The sequence below is a fragment of the Oncorhynchus gorbuscha genome, linkage group LG25, assembly GCF_021184085.1.
Source record: "Oncorhynchus gorbuscha isolate QuinsamMale2020 ecotype Even-year linkage group LG25, OgorEven_v1.0, whole genome shotgun sequence".
Lineage (NCBI taxonomy): Eukaryota > Metazoa > Chordata > Actinopteri > Salmoniformes > Salmonidae > Oncorhynchus > Oncorhynchus gorbuscha.
In genome coordinates, this window is record NC_060197.1 from 38,995,039 (window position 1) to 39,014,946 (window position 19,908).

Consider the following 19,908-nt stretch of genomic DNA (forward strand, 5'->3'; position numbering starts at 1 on the left):
TTTAAAAAATGTTATGATTCCCCCCTCATTTGTGTAGCTCAGCTCAGCGTGAATGTGCATGTGTCAATTGAATTGTTCAGTGCTATTCGGATCTCCTTGGGACGTCCCTACCCTAAACCCTAACCTTAACTCTTACCCTAACCATAAACCTTACCTAACTCTTCCAGGCACCACTACACCACTGGCCAACAGGTACATATTTGTCCTCATTTGATATATGAGCAGCTCAGCGTACAGGAACAATATAATTAAAATCTATGAACTCCCTGACCCACATTACCAAAAATATTGTTAACATATTGGAATGGGATTAGGTCCTGGAAAGACCTGCAGTTTTACACCCCAGAGCAGATATTTGTACTGGTACTGGTATCAGAGTCCTCACATTTCCAAATATATAGTTAATATATTGATTAACTTGGTTAATGTATTCGTTATAGTTAACATATTGGTTAGTATAGTTAACATTTTGGTTTTAGTTAATGTATTAGTTAATATAGTTCACATATGGGTTATAGTTACCGTATTGGTTAATATAGTTAAAGTATTGGTTAGTAGAAGTAACGTATTACGTTGTGGGATGTCCTGGGATGATGCTTTGCAGGAAATATTTCAACAAGTTAGTATATGTATCAGAGTCTTAATGTAGCTTCAAATAACAAAATCCGTTCCTAAATGTCTACACTAGTGTATTAAATAGTTATAACACTACTACTACTACTACTGTAATATTACTGCTTGGGTTTGATGAACTGTTGTCTGTTTCCAGAATTTAAAGCTCTGTAATTATAGCTATTTGGGACCAGGAAATACAATTCCAGGAATAGTTTATCAGATAAACATAACCTCACCATAATGGACCTTTGGCAAAGGACCAACTAGAAAAAGACTAGTATTCCCATGTGTGCTGAACCCTCTCGTTTCTTCCTTATTTCTGCCTTTAGCTGGCTGGACTTTTCCAACCCGAATCCAGCTGCTTCCGAACTCAAACCCTGCTGAGAAGGAGGATGTGTGTGTGCAGACAGGCGAGGTTAAGCACACATGGAAGCAGCTCATAGGAATGGGGTGGGAACAGAACCCATCATTCAGCGTCTGTCAAGGACTCACACCATAGCCTACATTTCGCGACAGATTTATGACCTCACAAAAAAATAGTCTAGGAACTGACCAATGGCATTGCTCCACCAATATGACTAGATAAAGTAACCCCATGGCAACATATTATGATTTAGACTCGTAGAAAAGAAGAAAAAAATGGAATATTGTTGATTCATATTCAGTCATAGAATAATCGTATATAAACTGTTACATCATATAATGTATTGGACAGCCATGGGAAGAGATATGGTTGTATTGCTTCTTGTTTTTTTCTTCTTAGGGCCAGTAAGAAAATCCCCAGCTGCCTGTGTCTGTCGGCGTTGCGCCACTGTTTATAAATAAACGGCAGATTAAACAGGATCTGTTATTGGGGACAGTGTACTGTAGCCTATGGGTTGCTGTGTGAAGGGGCTAAACTCCAGCATATTGGCCTGACATGTCTCCTGACCCCACAAGAATTCCAGGTCTCGCGTGTTCCCCAGTTCTTTTTGTAGGCTATTGGTACCTGTTGAATATCACTTACCACACCTAAGCAAAAACAAGCAACCTAGTGAGTGTGGTTTTTTTTTACCATGGGATGACATCATACTTTGAATAATTGACAAACATAATTTTCATGTTTAACCAACATAATTTGCATATTCCCCTCCCAGCCCCTTACTCTAAAAAGGTGCACTGCTTTCCCACCTTCATCTCAAACAATGGTCTAAACCAGGCAATGCTTTCTGTTTTTTCAGACTTAAAAAAAAAATATATATATATATACATATCAGTAAAATATGATTTAAACAACATACAGGTCAAATGTAAAATTGTAATTGTTTTTAATAAAGTCATAGGCTACTAGGGATAATGCATTCACTTTAATAATTTTTAAATTACAAGTGTTATGATTAGCTATTAAGTTTTGTGTTTGGGGTCTCACCGCTCGTTCCTGTCGCAGCGTGCATTTGTTTTGCCTCAGTTCTGTGTGTTGTGACATTCTAGACGTGAAGTTGTGAACACGTCAGTAAGACTGTTGAACATTGAGTGAACATCGACTGTCTTTCTTGCGCAGCAAACGCAAGTGCTGCATCAACAGACTCCTTGCCAGAACGCGAGGAGGGCAGAGGGGTACTGTGACGACGATTTTAGTAATGTCTCTTGAGAAATAACATTATAGCGTCTCTAAACATGACTTCGGTGTGGAAGAGACTTCAGCGTGTCGGCAAGAAAGCGTCGAAGTTCCAGTTTGCGGTGACTTTTCAAGAACTGACAGTAGAATGCACGAAGAAATGGTAAGTAAACATGCTTTTTTTTGTTGCCTTGATAAAAATGCTCATGTCTGAACCGATAAAACGCAACCTCGTGGGACCTTTGTCACCGACTCTGTCCCCAGCTCGAGCTGTGATGTTTTAAGGGCATACTTTTAGATTCGCATTTGGTTGGTGCAAAGCTATGTTGTCAGTTATAGGCTAAATGATGGTTTAATGTTGTCAGTTGCGTACTGCTATCACATTGTCTTCCCCATTACTTTTTTTGTTGATTGTACACGTTTATACCATCAGTGCATCGTGCATTACACTGTACTGTACAGCTTTGGATGAGCGTACGCCTTTGACAGCCAATGCACTTCCGCATTTGCCCTTTTCCTATTCTAATCATCGTCATGCGACAAGCATCCTAATTGACATTCAGTTATTCAGAGGGGAAACATTAACTGGTTGTTTTGAGGGTAAGCAATAGATGTGTCCAAATTCAAATATAAAACATGTGTAAGCCTAAACTATGAATAATCACAGGTCTATAACAGGTGAATGAATTACAGGTGATGCTGTACGATGATGATGATGATGTCATTTATTCATGGTTCATCATTGTTGTCATCACCGTTGTCATGATGATGATGATGATCATCATCATCATCACCTGTAGTGCATATAATTTCCCCTTGTTCCAAGCAGGTGTTATTATTTTTCGACCATACAGTGCATTCAGAAAGTATTCAGACCCCTTGAAATTTTCCAAATTTTGTTACGTTACAGCCTTATTCTAAAATTGATTAAATTGTTTCCCCCCCTCATTAATCTATACACAATACCCCATAATGACAAAGTAAAAACTGTTTTTTAGAAATGTTTCCAAATGTATTACAAATGTAAAACTGAAATATCACATTTACATAAGTATTCAGACCCTTTACTCAGTACTTTGTTGAAGCACCTTTGGTAGCGATTACAGCCCGTGTCTTCTTGTGTATGTCACTACAAGCTTGGCACACCTGTAGTTGTGGAGTTTCTCCAATTCTTCTCTGCAGATTCTCACACCTCTGTCAGGTTGGATGCGGAGCGTCGCTGCACAGCTGTTTTCAGGACACTCTGGGCTCTGGCTGGGCCACTCAGGAACATTCAGAGACTTGTCCCGAAGCCACTCCTGCGTTGTCATGGCTGTGTGCTTAGTGTCGTTGTCCTGTTGGAAGGTGAACCTTCGCCCCAGTCTGAGGTCCTGAGTGCTATGAAGCAGGTTTTCATCAAGGATCTCTCTGTACTTTGCTCTGTTCATCTTTCCCTCGATCCTGACTAGTCTCCGAGTCCCTGCCGCTGAATAACATCCCCACAGTATGATGCTGCCACCAACATGCTTCACCGTAGGAATGGTGCCAGGTTTTCTCCAACGTCTAGTTTGATTTACATTTGGTTGAATTGTCAACTAACGTGAATTCAAAGTGAAATCAACCAAGAATGTTCACCTTATCATAGGATTTAGCTTAAAAGTTAGATGGGGAAAAAAATTAATTCCCTTACCTTGATGACTTTTTGCAAATCCAATCAGTTATCCATGTTGATTCAACGTCATCATGGAATGATGTGGAAACAACGTTGATTCAGCCAGTTTTTGCCCAGTGGGAAGTTATTTCAGCATTTTAAGCTGATATTGTATCTCTTAGTCTAACCTAACCTAATATAATCATGTAATCAATCGCTCATGTGGAATAAAGATGGTCAGGCTGGTGAGGCAGGGTGCTATGCAGCCCCTCTGACAACCCAATGCACTGCTGCCTATGACTGCTGTGCAGCCAGGTGCTGCTCACACACGCGGCAGGGTTTTAACTTAAGTCAGTTCTTATGCATGTATGGAATGCGCGTACAGCCAGTGGTGCTGTGGTTCCTGTCTGGGCCCTGGCTCTGCTTGAATTCCATTAGCATTACTCACATTGTACCTAGAATGTGCTTCCTCCAACCGCCCAGCCCTAGCTGGCAGACGACCTCCCTGTCTCTCTACCTTCATTGTTCTATTATACACCCCCTTAGTAGTATTAGCATGTTCTTGGTATTGCTGTCTATCGAACCATTCTCCTATAACTAGTGTATGCATATTCAGCTTGATGATAACATCATTCAGTACAGTGTCATTTTAATGTGGTAAGAGTCAAGTTTGACCAGTTTGAAAATGAGGTCATCAATTGCATGGCTTTTATGACTGTTTGATGTATGAGATTAACACAAGTGGTGTTTTGTCGGCTGGTGATGGAGTCAATATGTTTTGGTGATCTGACTCTTGGCAGCAAACTGTGGGTTCTGTATGGGCCTCTGCTTGTTCACTGTTTAGCAGTAATATCATGTGATGCTGTGAAACCACAGACCACGCAACGTCACATCAGTCACTCAACAAGCCCCAGCAGCACAGCATTAAAAGGCCAATATCGGCAGTTAATATTGTTGAAATGATATATTGGTCCGACTCTACAGAGAATAGCAGTAATGTTACCAGACGTGGTGTACGTTTCCATGTATCCAGTTCGCAAGAAGAATGTGAACAATGTGGATCAGCTAGACAGGTCGTCCTGCTTAACTGATTAGCAAAATGACTGTTCAGTTTGCAACAATAGAGGTGTGTGTGCATACAGTGCATTTGGAAAGTATTCAGACCCCTTGACTTTTCCATAATTTTGTTACGTTACAGCCTTATTCTAAAATATATATATTTTTAATAATCCTCATCAATCTACACACACAATACCTCATAATGACAAAGTGAAAACAGGTGTTTAGACATTTGTGAAAATGTATACAAATAAAATAACTGAAATAACTTATTTATATAAGTATTCAGACCCTTACAACCAACTAATTGCAGCATTACCGCAAAGCGGAAGGGGGGAAAAGTAAGGATCTTGTAAGTCGGCCCTGCATTAAAGACCAAAGTTATTTAAAGAAAATTGTGATAAAAAAATAGATATACCATTTTCATTTAAGGACCAAAAAATTGACAGCTGTGTCATATAGATTGCAAAATAGTTGTGAAGAAATTTTCGATGTACCGATTCCATGGCACATAGTTTATGAACTGATATGCAAAACGACACCTGATTCAAAACTTCACATTTTTCAATTTAAATTATTATACATTTACCTGGCAACATTTACCTGGAGCTAACGCTGCATATAGCAATACTGGGTGATTTGAAATGGCATAGTCAATCGGTCAATAATATAATAACACTTTTAGTTAAAAAAAATATCTTTAATTTACAATCTGTAGAAACTAAAAGAATAGAAATGTTCAGAACGTTTGTGAAGCATCACAGCACAGTTAAAAATATATGGCAAATAGAAATCCAAAATGGAGGGTGTTAAGAGATAGATGGGAGAGGTTGAAAGGAGCTGAAGGGTGGGACTAATAACAACAAGATAAATGTAAAATATACTGTGTCTGTAAAATGTATATAGGTTCACAACTTTTGTGAAACAGCACAGTTAAAAAATACATGGCAAATAGAGATCAGACTGGATGGAAAACCAGAAATAGATGGGAGAGGTTGAGGGTAGACGAAGGACAGTACAGGACTAAAACAAACAAAGTATAACAACTGTCAAATAAATTGTGTCTGTAAAAGGTATATAGTGTTTATAAGTGTTGTTGTTCATTAGTTTACACCAATTAGGGGAGGGGTGGTAGGGTTAGTTGAAAATAATAAAGTAAATATATTTTAAATAAGGTATGTGTGTGTATATGTACACTAGCGTTCAAAGGTTTGGGGTCACTTAGAAATGTCCTTGTTTTTGAAAGAAAAGCACATTTTTTGTCCATTAAAATAACATCAAATGGATCAGAAATACAGTGTAGACATTGCTAATGTCGTAAATGACTATTGTAGCTGGAAACGGCAGATTTTTTTATGGAATATCTACATAGGTGTACAGAGGCCCATTATCAGCAACTATCACTTCTGTCTTCCAATGGCACGTTGTGTTAGCTAATCCAAGTTTATAATTTTAAAAGACTAATTGATCATTAGAAAACCATTTGGCCATTATGTTAGCATAGCTGAAAACTGTTGTTCTGATTAAAGAAGCAATAAAACTGGCCTTCTTTAGACTAGTTGAGTATCTGGAGCATCAACATTTGTGGGTTCGATTACAGGCTCAAAATGGCCAGAAACAAAGAACTTTCTTCTTAAACTCGTCAGTCTATTCTTGTTCTGAGAAATGAAGGCTATTCCATGCGAGAAATTGCCAAGAAACTGAAAATCTCATACAACACTGTGTACTACTCCCTTCACAGAACAGCATAAACTGGCTCTAACCAGAATAGAAAGAGGAGTGGGAGGCCCCGGTGCACAACTGAGCAAGAGGACAAGTACATTAGAGTGTCTAGTTTGAGAAACAGATGCCTCACAAGTCCTCAACTGGCAGCTTCATTAAATAGTACGCGTAAAACACCAGTCTCAACGTCAACAGTGAAGAGGCGACTTACGGATGGGATGCTGGTCTTCTAGGCAGAGTTGCAAAGAAAAAGCCATATCTCAGACTGGCCAATAAAAATAAAAGATTAAGATGGGCAAATGAGCACAGACACTGGACAGAGGAAGATTGGAAAAGTGTTTTGGACAGACAAATCTAAGTTTGAGGTGTTCAGATCACAAAGAAGAACATTTGTGAGACGCAGAAAAAAATGAAAAGATGCTGGAGGAGTGCTTGACACCATCTGTCAAGCATGGTGGAGGTAATGTGATGGTCTGGGGGTGCTTTGGTGGTGGTAAAGTGGGAGATTTGTACAGGGTAAAAGGGATCTTTAAGATGGAAGGCTATCACTCCATTTTGCAACGCCATGCCATATACCCTGTGGAGGGCACTTAATTGGAGCCAATTTCCTCCTACAACAGGACAATGACACAGCTCCAAACTATGCAAGAACTATTTAGGGAAGAAGCAGTCAGCTGGTATATTGTCTATAATGGAGTGGCCAGCACAGTCACCGGATCTCAACCCTATTGAGCTATTGTGGGATCAGCTTGACCGTCAAACCAATCCAACTAGTGGGAGGTGCTTCAGGAAGCATGGGGTGAAATCTCTTCATATTACCTCAACAAATTGACAACTAGAATGACAAAGGTCTGCAATGCTATAATTGCTGCAGATGGAGGATTCTTTGACGAAAGCAAAGTTTGAAGGACACAATTGTCATTTGAATTAAAAATCATTATTTATAACCTTGTCAACGTTTTGACTACATTTCTTATTAATTTTGCAACTAATTTCATGTATGTTTTCATGGAAAACAAGGACATTTCTAAGTGACCCCAAACTTTTAAACAGTAGTGTATGTTTTTCACAATTCCTGACATTTGATCCTAGTAAACATCCACTGTTTTAAGTCAGTTAGGATCACCACTTTATTTTAAGAATGTGAAATGTCAGAATAATCGTAGAGAGTTATTTATTTCAGCTTTTATTTATTTCATCACATTCTCAGTGGGTCAGAAGTTTACATACACTCAATTAGTATTTGGTAGCATTCACCCAATGTTGTACAGATCTATTTTTTAGACCTTATAACTGGAAGCCCTATCAGAAGCTAGCCGTCAGCTACTTAGCTACTAGCTATTAGCTACTAGCTATTTAGTCATTGTTAGCCATTGCTAGCAGTCTTTACCTTTAGCTCAGACACTAGACGCTTTAGCCTGGATAATACCCGCCAGTCTGCACAGGCTGATATCAGCCATGAGCATATCGGACTGCTTTTCTCCACTACATCACCGGATTCCTACAGCAAGCTCTGGACCATTACACTGGATCATCGCAGCTAGCTAGCTGCTACCGAGTGGCTAATGTGGCTAACGCCCTTGTCCAGAATTAAGCACCAGTTAGCCTCGAGCTAGTCTCGAGCTAGGCCCATCTCCCGGCTAGCCAACGAAGTACACCAACTACAGTACCTCTCTTGCCAATTGGCCTGGACCCTTTGTCGACATGGAGCCCCGCCGATCCATCACTACTGGTCTGCTAATTCGGCCGATGTGCTCTCAACCGGCCTCTGCGTTGTGTATGTCTGCTAGCCCCGGCCCGCTAGCTTTCTGAACGCCGTGTCTCCCACTCGCCTAGCATAGTAACGACTACCGAGCGGCTCCTTGTTTCATCTATTGCTGCTCATTGAACCCTATGATCACTCGGCTACACAGCTGATGCCTGCTGGACTGTTCATTAACACAGTACTTAATTTTGTTTCTGTCGGCCGCAGCCTCGAACTCAGGCCATGTGTGTAGCTAACTGACCCTCTCTGCTCATTCATCGCCATTTACCTGTTGTTGTTGTCTTAGCTGTTTACCTGTTGTTGTCTTAGCTCTCCCAATCAACACGTGATTGCTTTATGCCTCTCTCTAATGTCAATATGCCTTGTATACTGTTGTTGAGGGTAGCTCTCATTGTTTTATTTTACTGCGGAGCCCCTAGTCCCACTCAACATGCCTTAGATAGCTCCTTTGTCCCACTCCCCCACACATGCAGAGACCTCGTCTAGCTTAACTGGTGCCTCCAGAGATGCAACCTTTGTCATCGTCACTCAATGCCTAGGTTTACCTCCACTGTTCTCGCACCCTACCATACCCTTCTCTGTACATTATGCCCTGAATCTATCCTACCACGCCCAGAAATATGCTCCTTTTATTCTCTGTTTCCAACGCACTAGACGACCAGTTCTTGTAGCCTTTAGTCGTACCCTCATCCTACTCCTCCTCTGTTCCTCTGGTGATGTAGAGGTTAACCCAGGCGCTCTCATTTGTTGACTTCTGTAACCATAAAAGCCTTGGGTTCATGCATGTTAACATCAGAAGCCTCCTCCCTAAGTTTGCTTTATTCACTGCTTTAGCACACTCCACCAACCATGATGTCTTTGCCGTGTCTGAATCCTGGCTTAGGAAGGCCACTAAAAATTCTGAAATTTCCATCCCCAACTGCAACATTTCCCGTCAAGATATAACTGCTAAAGGGGGCGGAGTTGCAATCTACTGCAAAGATAGCCTGCAGAGTTCTGTCATACTATCCAGGTCTATGCCCAAACAGTTCGAGCTTCTAATTTTAAAAATGAATCTCTCCAGAAGTAAGTCTCTCACTGTTGCTGCTTGTTATAGACCCCCCTCAGCTCCCAGCTGTGCCCTGGACACCATATGTGAATTGATTGCCCCTCATCTATCTTCAGAGTTCATACTGTTGGGTGACCTATTATTTTTTTCATGTTTATTTAACCAGGTAGGCCAGTTGAGAACAAGTTCTCATTTACAACTGCGACCTGGCCCAGATAAAGCAAAGCAGTGCGACAAAAACAACACAGAGTTACACATGGGATAAACAAACGTACAGTCAATAGCACAATAGAAAAACCTGTATACCATGTGTGCAAATGAAGTAAGGAGGTAAGGCAATAAATAGGCCATAGTGGCTAAGTAATTACAATTTAGCAATTAACACTGGAGTGATAGATGTGCAGATGAGGATGTGCAAGTAGAAATACTGGTGTGCAAAAGAGCAGAAAAACAAATATAGGGATGAGGTAGGTAGCTGGATGGGCTATTTACAGATGGGCTGTGTACAGCTGCAGCAATCTGTAAACTGCTCTGACAGCTGATGCTTAAAGCTAGTGAGGGAGATATAAGTCTCCAACTTCAGTGATTTTTGCAATTCGTTCCAGTCACTGGCAGCAGAGAACTGGAAGAAAAGGCGGCCAAAGAGGTGTTGGCTTTGGAGATGACCAGTGAAATATACCTGCTGGAGCGCATGCTACGGGAGGGTGTTGCTATGGTGACCAGTGAGTTGAGAAAAGGCGGAGCTTTACCTAGCAAAGACTTATAGATGACCTGGAGCCAGTGGCTTTGGCGACGAATATGTAGTGAGGGCCAGCCAACGAGAGCATACAGGTCACAGTGGTGGTTAGTATATGGGGCTTTGATGACAAAACGGATGGCACTGTGATAGACTGCATTCAATTTGCTGAGTAGAGTGTTTGAGTCTATTTTGTAAATGACATCGCCGAAGTCAAGAATCGGCAGGTTATGAACAGTCAGTTTTACGAGGGTATGTTTGGCAGCATGAGAGGAGGCTTTATTGCCAAATAGGATTAGTCTTGTTCAAGGAAATGACCAAGAACTCGATGGTGACTCTGACAGAACTCCAGAGTTCCTCTGTGGAGATGGTAGAACCTTCGAAAGGCCAGATGAAGCCACTCCTCAGTAAAAGGCACATGACAGCCCAATTTTCTGGTCTGATGGAACCAAGATTGAACACTTTGGCCTGAATGCCAAGCGAGCAAAGTACAGAGAGATCCTTGATGAAAACCTGCTCCAGAGCACTCAGGACCTCAGACTGGGGCGAAGGTTCACCTTCCAACAGGACAACAACCCTGAGCACACAGCCAAGACAACACACGAGTGGCTTCGGGACAAGTCTCTGAATGTCCTTGAGTGGCTCAGTCAGAGCCCAGACTTGAACCCGATCAAACATCTCTGGAGAGACCTGAAAGAAGCTGAGCAGTGATGCTCCCCATCCAACCTGACAGAGCTTGAGAGGATCTGCAGAGAAGAATGGGAGAATCTCCCCAATTACAGGTGTGCCAAGCTTGTAGCGTCATACCCAAGAAGAGTCAAAGCTATAATCCCTGACAAAGGTGCTTCAACAAAGTACTGAGTAAAGTGTCTGAATACTTATGTAAATGTGATATTTACGTTTTTTATATTTAATACATTTGCATAAATTTTGAAAAACCCTTTTTTGCTTTGTCATTATGGGGTATTGTGTGTAGATTAATGAGGAAAAAACAATTGAATCAATTTTAGAATAAGTCTGTAACGTAACAAAATGTGGAAAAAGTCAAGGGGTCTGAATACTTTCCGAATGCACCGTATGCCCTGGTTCGTTCTGCACGTTCTCTCCAAATACACCGCATTAGTCTGTCAAGTGTTCTTCCTCAAGAATGCATGCTGGGAGAGGGAACAAAAACATACACTCATGTGACAGGATGTAATATGAAAGTGTTATGGTACAGATTATCTCTTATAACACCGTGACCTATAAGACGATGTGGTCCCATTCACACAACTATGGTTATTTCCCTTAGGCTACTTGGTATAACTACCCCTGTAAACACTTGTTTCAGTGGCATCAGCATGTCGAGGGACCCAATTAGGTGACAGGTCAGTCAGTGGCAAGCTCGGGTTAGTTACCGACCATTATGTCTCATGTATTTCATTTACATTACATTTAAGTCATTTAGCAGACGCTCTTATCCAGAGCGACTTACAAATTGGTGCATTCACCTTATGACATCCAGTGGAACAGTCACTTTACAATAGTGCATCTAAATCTTAAGGGGAGGGGGGGTGAGAGGGATTACTTATCCTATCCTAGGTATTCCTTAAAGAGGTGGGGTTTCAGGTGTCTCCGGAAGGTGGTGATTGACTCCGCTGTCCTGGCGTCGTGAGGGAGTTTGTTCCACCATTGGGGGGCCAGAGCAGCGAACAGTTTTGACTGGGCTGAGCGGGAGCTGTACTTCCTCAGTGGTAGGGAGGCGAGCAGGCCAGAGGTGGATGAACGCAGTGCCCTTGTTTGGGTGTAGGGCCTGATCAGAGCCTGGAGGTACTGAGGTGCCGTTCCCCTCACAGCTCCGTAGGCAAGCACCATGGTCTTGTAGCGGATGCGATCTTCAACTGGAAGCCAGTGGAGAGAACGGAGGAGCGGGGTGACGTGAGAGAACTTGGGAAGGTTGAACACCAGACGGGCTGCGGCGTTCTGGATGAGTTGAAGGGGTTTAATGGCACAGGCAGGGAGCCCAGCCAACAGCGAGTTGCAGTAATCCAGACGGGAGATGACAAGTGCCTGGATTAGGACCTGCGCCGCTTCCTGTGTGAGGCAGGGTCGTACTCTGCGGATGTTGTAGAGCATGAACCTACAGGAACGGGCCACCGCCTTGATGTAAATGTAAATGTAATGTATTTCCCAATTAGGTAACTTCATTGTGCAACACATCAGTGCTTATGTTGGGCAGGTCCTAAAATGTTCTACTGCTTGATTACCGGCACCTCTTATATAACATTGTCTCTAGAAAAGTTTAGAAACCCTACAATACATCCCCAAAGGTAGACTGTGGTTTGTAACACCCCTAGAGTGCATGGCGGGCGTTGTGTGAGGCAGGCTGATATTGGCCTGGCAGGTGTATGGGGCAGGCTGATATTGGGCTGGCAGGTGTATGGGGCAGGCTGATATTGGGCTGGCAGGTGTATGGGGCAGGCTGATATTGGGCTGGCAGGTGTATGGGGCAGGCTGATATTGGCCTGGCAGGTGTATGGGGCAGGCTGATATTGGCCTGGCAGGTGTATGGGGCAGGCTGATATTGGGCTGGCAGGTGTATGGGGCAGGCTGATATTGGCCTGGCAGGTGTATGGGGCAGGCTGATATTGGGCTGGCACGTGTATGGGGCAGGCTGATATTGGGCTGGCACGTGTATGGGGCAGGCTGATATTGGCCTGGCAGGTGTATGGGGCAGGCTGATATTGGGATGGCAGGTGTATGGGGCAGGCTGATATTTGGCTGGCTGGTGGGTGAGTTAGCAGTTAACCTAATGGTTAAGCCCCACCATTCCACAGGTCTATTTCTGTGGCCCCCCCACCACCTCACCTTTCCCCCAGCCTCCTCCACTTTGCCCTTACTCTCCGATCCTCCCAACTTCTATAACTGGCCTGCAACATGAGAGAGGCCCATCCCGTCCAGTCATACTGTTTACTCTACCCTTACTCTCTACCTCCCTACTTCTCTCATCCTCAGCCAGCAAACAAGTAGTTAGTTATTCACTGGCAGTTCAACTTTTAAGAACCTATGTTCATTCTAGCGTACTGCATGCTGTGACATTTCCACATGCAAATAGCCTGCAAATAGCTTGTTTTCTGTCGGAGTCGTCCGGACTGACTATCTTGCCGACTCTCACTATTGGTTCTTGTTATTGGGAGATGAAAAAAGGTCAACAACTTGGCACAAGGTTATTTCACATCCACACAACGAATCTCTTCTAGGATGACATAATAGCTGATCTAGTCTAGAATAGGTCTGTTGGTAGACAACCATCTTTGTGTGACGTACATGTAGGAGGTAGCTGGCCGCAGCTGCTGGAGACAAGGTGAAGTATTGTGGCCTGACGGTTGCTAGGGACCACACCCTCCAGTAATAGGGCACTGAGGACTGTAATTGCACAAGTGAAAAAAAAACATGCCCAAGCTGAGATTTGTTCAGTAGGGAGCAAGGAGGTGTGAAACATGGGAGTGTAACATGGAGGTTCTACCTACCCCAAACGTGTCCAATGATGATGTTTTAGAAAGTTTTTGCTACAGTGGGACCTGCTAAACACTCCACTCATCATGTGTCTCATAGCAGAAGCAACCAGAGGAGGCATCCTCTCTGACACTCAGGCTATAGTTAGTTTGTTGATTTTGATTCCATTGTGGAGTTCATTCTATACTCAGTCTGTTACTTAGAGCTCTGATTATTTCTATCAGATGTGTCGCGCTAGGGCAAAAACCTAAACGTGCACTCGGGGGCGGGACCAAACCCTGAGTTACAGCCCTGAACAGAGACACAAGGTGGCTGACGCTTCCCCCCCTTCTCTTGTGTTTACGCAGCAGACAGATGTGTGTGTTTGTATTTGAGAGAAGGCCAACGGGTCATTCCTTAAGCTTTTATTTTCGTGTCCCTTAATTCCAATCACTTTTTATGGGGGGGGGGGGGGATTCATAAACCCTTGACTTAGTCCACATTTTGTTGTGTTACAGCCTGAATTCAAAATGAATAGCTGTGAGCCATTCTTGGTAAGAGTTTTGAACACCTAGATTTGTACGATATTTGCCAATTGTTACTTTCAAGCTCTGTCAAATTGGTGGTTGATCATAGCTAGACAACCATTTTCAAATCTTGCCATAGATTTTCAAGCAGATTTATGTCAAAACTGTTACTCGACCACTCACTGTCTTCTTGGTAAGCAACTCCAGTGTAGATTTGGCCTTGTGCTTGAGGTTATCGTCCTCATGAAAGGTGAATTAATCTCCCAGTGTCTGGTGGAAGCAGACTGAACCAGGTTTTCCTTTAGGATTATGCCTGTGCTTAGCTCCATTCTGTAAATGTTTTATCTTGAAAAACTCCCCAGTCCTTAACAATTACAAGCATAACCATAAGATGATGCAGCCACCACTATACTTCCAAATATGGAGGGTGGTACTCAGTAATGTGTTGTATTGAATTTTCCCCAAAGTGAATTTCTTTTCCACATTTTTTTGCAGTACTACTTTAGTGCCTTGTTGCAAACTGGATGTATGTTTAGAAATATTTGAATTCCTTCCTTTTTTCACTCTGTCGTCAATTAGGTTAATATTGTGGAGTAACTACAATGTTGTTGACCCATCCTCAGTTTTCTCCTATCACACCCATTAAACTGTAATTATTTTAAAGTCAACATTGACCTCATGGTGAAATCCCTGAGTGGTTTCCTTCCTCTCCAGTAACTGAGTTAGGAAAGACACCTGTAACTTTGTAGTGAGTAGGTTTATTGATACACCACCCAAAGTATAGTTAATAACTTCACCATGCTCAAAGGGATATTCAATGTCTGCTTTTTTAAAAGAAGAAGTGCCCTTCTTTGTGAGGCATTAGAAAACCTCCCTGGTCTTTGTGGTTGACTCTGTGTTTGAAATTCACGGCTCGATTGTACAGATAATTGTGTGTGTGGGGTAAAGAGATGAGGTAGGCATTCAAAAATCATGTTAAACACTATTACTGCACACAGAGGGAGTCCATGCAACTTGTTAAGCAAATTTTGACTCCTGGACTTATTTATACTTAGCAAAACAAAGGGGTTGAATACTTATTCACTCAGCTTTAAATATTTTATTATTTTGCAAAACGTAATTCCACTTTCACTTTATATGGGGTATTGTATGTAGACCAGTCTCAATTTTTTATTTTTTAAAATCTTTTTTAAATTCAGGCTTTAACACAACAAAATGTGGAAAAAATAAAGGAGTGTGAATACTGTTCATAGTATGTTTGTGGCCAGAAGGAAGGACCAGAGGATACACTGAGAGCTCTGTCCTGATAGTTATTCTGTGCTATAGTACCGGTATCTTCCTATGCACTGTACACAATTTGAATACCTCAGGCTAGGCTTGAGCGGTATCCAGATGTTCATTTCGTCATACCGTCCTTCTCTCATCCCGGGGATTTACGGTATTACGGGTGTAGCACAAAAGGGGGTGCTAAAAAGGCAAGAAAAGCCCATTGGACCTCTATTACCAGAATGCTAATAACATTTTCACAAACTAATAGCGAAATCACATAAGAAAACTAACATAAACTAATTGCAAAGACGGCTCAAAGTTATCCAAGCATAGCTAGTAGTTATTAAATCTCATTTTCGGGAAGTGTGGACATTTACAAGTGAAAGGGAACGATATAAATTGTGCAAATGAACAAAGTTGTTGTGCATGGTTTTCTGAAGGAAGTACATGGAGCAGAGGGGAGAAGAAGAGAGGAGAAAAGAAAACCTTAGTCGGAAGCTACAGGGAAAAAATGGCAACTGTACAGAACTCATGCAGAGTTCTTTGACTTCGGGCAGAAAGACATAAGATATCTGATGGCAAACATTTAGTAGTGAATTGAATAACTTCATCACCTCATGTACGCTGAACAACAGACTCGCTGATAGATATAGAACATTATGAACTCAGCAGCTCCCGCTTTCTCCCGTTGTGCTATTTACAAACAAACACGTGACTGGCTCAACTGTTCTGGGGAACTACAGTAAGCTTCATAATGTGACTGGCTCAACTGTTCTGGGGAACTACAGTAAGCATCATAATGTGACTGGCTCAACTGTTCTGGGGAACTACAGTAAGCATCATAATGTGACTGGCTCAACTGTTCTGGGGAACTACAGTAAGCTTCATAATGTGACTGGCTCAACTGTTCTGGGGAACTACAGTAAGCATCATAATGTGACTGGCTCAACTGTTCTGGGGAACTACAGTAAGCTTCATAATGTGACTGGCTCAACTGTTCTGGGGAACTACAGTAAGCATCATAATGTGACTGGCTCAACTGTTCTGGGGAACTACAGTAAGCTTCATAATGTGACTGGCTCAACTGTTCTGGGGAACTACAGTAAGCATCATAATGTGACTGGCTCAACTGTTCTGGGGAACTACAGTAAGCTTCATAATGTGACTGGCTCAACTGTTCTGGGGAACTACAGTAAGCATCATAATGTGACTGGCTCAACTGTTCTGGGGAACTACAGTAAGCTTCATAATGTGACTGGCTCAACTGTTCTGGGGAACTACAGTAAGCATCATAATGTGACTGGCTCAACTGTTCTGGGGAACTACAGTAAGCTTCATAATGTGACTGGCTCAACTGTTCTGGTGAACTACAGTAAGCTTCATAATGTGACTGGCTCAACTGTTCTGGGGAACTACAGTAAGCATCATAATGTGACTGGCTCAACTGTTCTGGGGAACTACAGTAAGCATCATAATGTGACTGGCTCAACTGTTCTGGGGAACTACAGTAAGCATCATAATGTGACTGGCTCAACTGTTCTGGGGAACTACAGTAAGCATCATAATGTGACTGGCTCAACTGTTCTGGGGAACTACAGTAAGCATCATAATGTGACTGGCTCAACTGTTCTGGGGAACTACAGTAAGCATCATAATGTGACTGGCTCAACTGTTCTGGGGAACTACAGTAAGCATCATAATGTGACTGGCTCAACTGTTCTGGGGAACTACAGTGTGCTGATACAGTGTGTATATGTGCTGATACTGTGTGTGTGTGCTGTTACAGTGTGTATGTGTGCTGATACTGTGTGTGTATGTGTGCTGATACAGTGTGTGTGTGTGCTGTTACAGTGTGTATGTGTGCTGATACAGTGTGTGTGTGTGCTGTTACAGTGTGTATGTGTGCTGATACAGTGTGTGTGTGTGCTGTTACAGTGTGTATGTGTGCTGATACAGTGTGTGTGTGTGCTGTTACAGTGTGTATGTGTGCTGATACTGTGTGTGTATGTGTGCTGATACAGTGTGTGTGTGTGCTGATACAGTGTGTGTGTGTGCTGTTACAGTGTGTATGTGTGCTGTTACAGTGTGTATGTGTGCTGTTACAGTGTGTATGTGTGCTGTTACAGTGTGTATGTGTGCTGTTACAGTGTGTATGTGTGCTGATACAGTGTGTATGTGTGCTGTTACAGTGTGTGTGTGTGCTGTTACAGTGTGTATGTGTGCTGTTACAGTGTGTATGTGTGCTGATACAGTGTGTGTGTGTGCTGATACAGTGTGTATGTGTGCTGTTACAGTGTGTATGTGTGCTGATACAGTGTGTGTGTGTGCTGTTACAGTGTGTATGTGTGCTCAATGCTTATTATGTGAACTTCATTGTTCTGTGTTTTTGTTACTTTCAGGCAGCCAGACAAACTGAGAGTAGTATGGAGCAGGAGAAACCGGAGAAATTGCACTAAGGTAATATGGGGAAGGAACTTCATTCAACAAGTAGACTAGTGACATATGTAGGCCTGTTTGTCTAGCACTTGTCATCACGATAAAGTGTGATAAGGCCCCTAATGTATGTAGCCTACCTGAGGGTGTGTAGCCTATAAGGTGAAAGGTCAGATTTTCTGGTGTTTGAGGAAATGGAACCATGTATACATAGAAGTGTGGTATGTTTTGAGTTCAGACATAAATCATTCTGGCTTCATTAATCACATCACATTTAAGGTGCACTATGCAGAAATCACTCCGCCATTTCCTGGTTGCTAAAACTCTAATAGTTGGCCTTATTTCAGTTTATGTGACAAAATAAGCAAGTGTAGTGTAGAGAATTATTGTACCATCTAAACCCGCTGTGAAATATCTTTTCCAGAACCAAAAATATTGTATTTCCAGCTGTTTGAAGCTGGTGTACAAAACCAAAAGTAAAAGACAGAAAGCATAGAAATATCGGACATAGAAGAGATCTACAATTTCTTAGACTTGCTTTCAATGAGAATGACAGATCTATAACTCCCATTTCTATGTGAATTTGGTCGGGTCGCCCAAAAAGTGACATAGTGCAAGCCTTAAGGCTCAGTTGCTTATAGTCACAATGTGTTCATTATGTATCACGTTCAACACTCTACAAGCCAGCAGCATACCACCCTGCATACCACTGCTGGCTTGCTTCTGAAGCTAAGCAGGGTTGGTCCTGGTCAGTTCCTGGATGGGAGACCAGATGCTGCTGGAAGTGGTGTTGGAGGGCCAGTAGGAGGCACTCTTTCCTCTGGTCTAAAAAATATCCCAATGCCCCAGGGCAGTGATTGGGGACACTGCCCTGTGTAGGGTGCTGTCTTTCGGATGGGTAGGGTGCTGTCTTTCGGATGGGTGTCCTGACTCTCTGAGGTCATCAAAGATCCCATGGCACTTATCGTAAGAGTAGGGGTGTTAACCCCGGTGTCCTGGCTAAATTCCCAATCTGGCCCTCAAACCATCATGGTCACCTAATATTCCCCAGTTTACAATTGGCTCATTAATCCCCCTCCTCTCCCCTGTAACTATTCCCCAGGTCGTTGCTGCAAATGAGAACGTGTTCTCAGTCAACTTACCTGGTAAAATAACGGATAAATAAAAAAGAAAAAAAGAAAAAAGCCACACGTGACTTATTCAGTATACAGTACAATTCATAGGTATGACTGGGTTCCCCCAGTCAGCGTATTATCAGATCCTTTCCCTGACCTGATATTTACCCCATTTCCTCAGCTGCATGGGTGGCAGCCTGGCATCAAGAACCCCTACAGGGGCACGGTGGTGTGGCAGGTGCCCGAAAACCTGGACATCACCGTCACACTCTTCAAGGTATGGAAACTCACCCTTGGAAAGATATGTGCAAATGATTGGGAAATTATTTAGATGAATCTGTGTTTGGATGGACAAAACACGTTTCCTTATTCTCAGAATCGCTCTTCTTTTAGGACCCGACTGCAGATGAATTTGAAGACAAGGACTGGACACTCATCATTGAGAATGTGAGTCTTTTTGTCTGATGTGGTGGCGTGAATAGATGTTTCTATCAATTAGAATTTTGAGTCAAAACACACATACAGTACATTGAGTGTTTCAAGTTTGACGGAGCTGTTGCGGATGACATAGTGCATGTTACCAAAAACATTTCCTGGTTTTTAGCCTTAATACAGTTTAGGGCAAAAAAATCCTCTTGGATATACCAAAGTATTGGATTTAAACAGCATCAGTAGGAAAGCCTGAGTTAACCCCTGACCTTTGCCTCCCAGGAGACTAACAAGGGCCACAGGAAGGTGCTGGCGTCAGTGGACGTCAACATGAAGAAGTTTGCCAGCGCCACCCCTGCCCAGTACGACCTGACGCTGAAGCCCAAGCCCCTGTCTGTGAAGGTGGTGGAAGCCACACTCAAACTGACCTTGACCTGCGTCTTCCTCAAAGAGGGCAAGGCCACGTGAGTTGCCATTTATCTAATCAGT

The 19,908-nt window shown here is 42.5% G+C and overlaps 1 protein-coding gene across 5 annotated transcripts in view; it reads left to right on the plus strand.

The window, feature by feature from the left end:
• Positions 1 to 1,967: 1,967 nt before the first annotated feature.
• Positions 1,968 to 19,908, plus strand: part of LOC124013711 (EH domain-binding protein 1-like protein 1) — a 56,838-nt gene continuing 38,897 nt past the window's right edge. The window contains exons 1-5 of one of the 5 annotated variants that reach the window (XM_046328157.1): positions 1,968 to 2,375; positions 17,842 to 17,899; positions 19,172 to 19,267; positions 19,384 to 19,437; positions 19,702 to 19,883. In XM_046328157.1, the coding sequence (XP_046184113.1) occupies positions 2,272 to 2,375; positions 17,842 to 17,899; positions 19,172 to 19,267; positions 19,384 to 19,437; positions 19,702 to 19,883 (494 nt within the window). In that variant the 5' untranslated portion in view covers positions 1,968 to 2,271. The remainder of the gene's footprint in view (positions 2,376 to 17,841; positions 17,900 to 19,171; positions 19,268 to 19,383; positions 19,438 to 19,701; positions 19,884 to 19,908) is intronic. The other 4 variants (XM_046328156.1, XM_046328158.1, XM_046328159.1 and 1 more) reach the window with 4 other exon arrangements.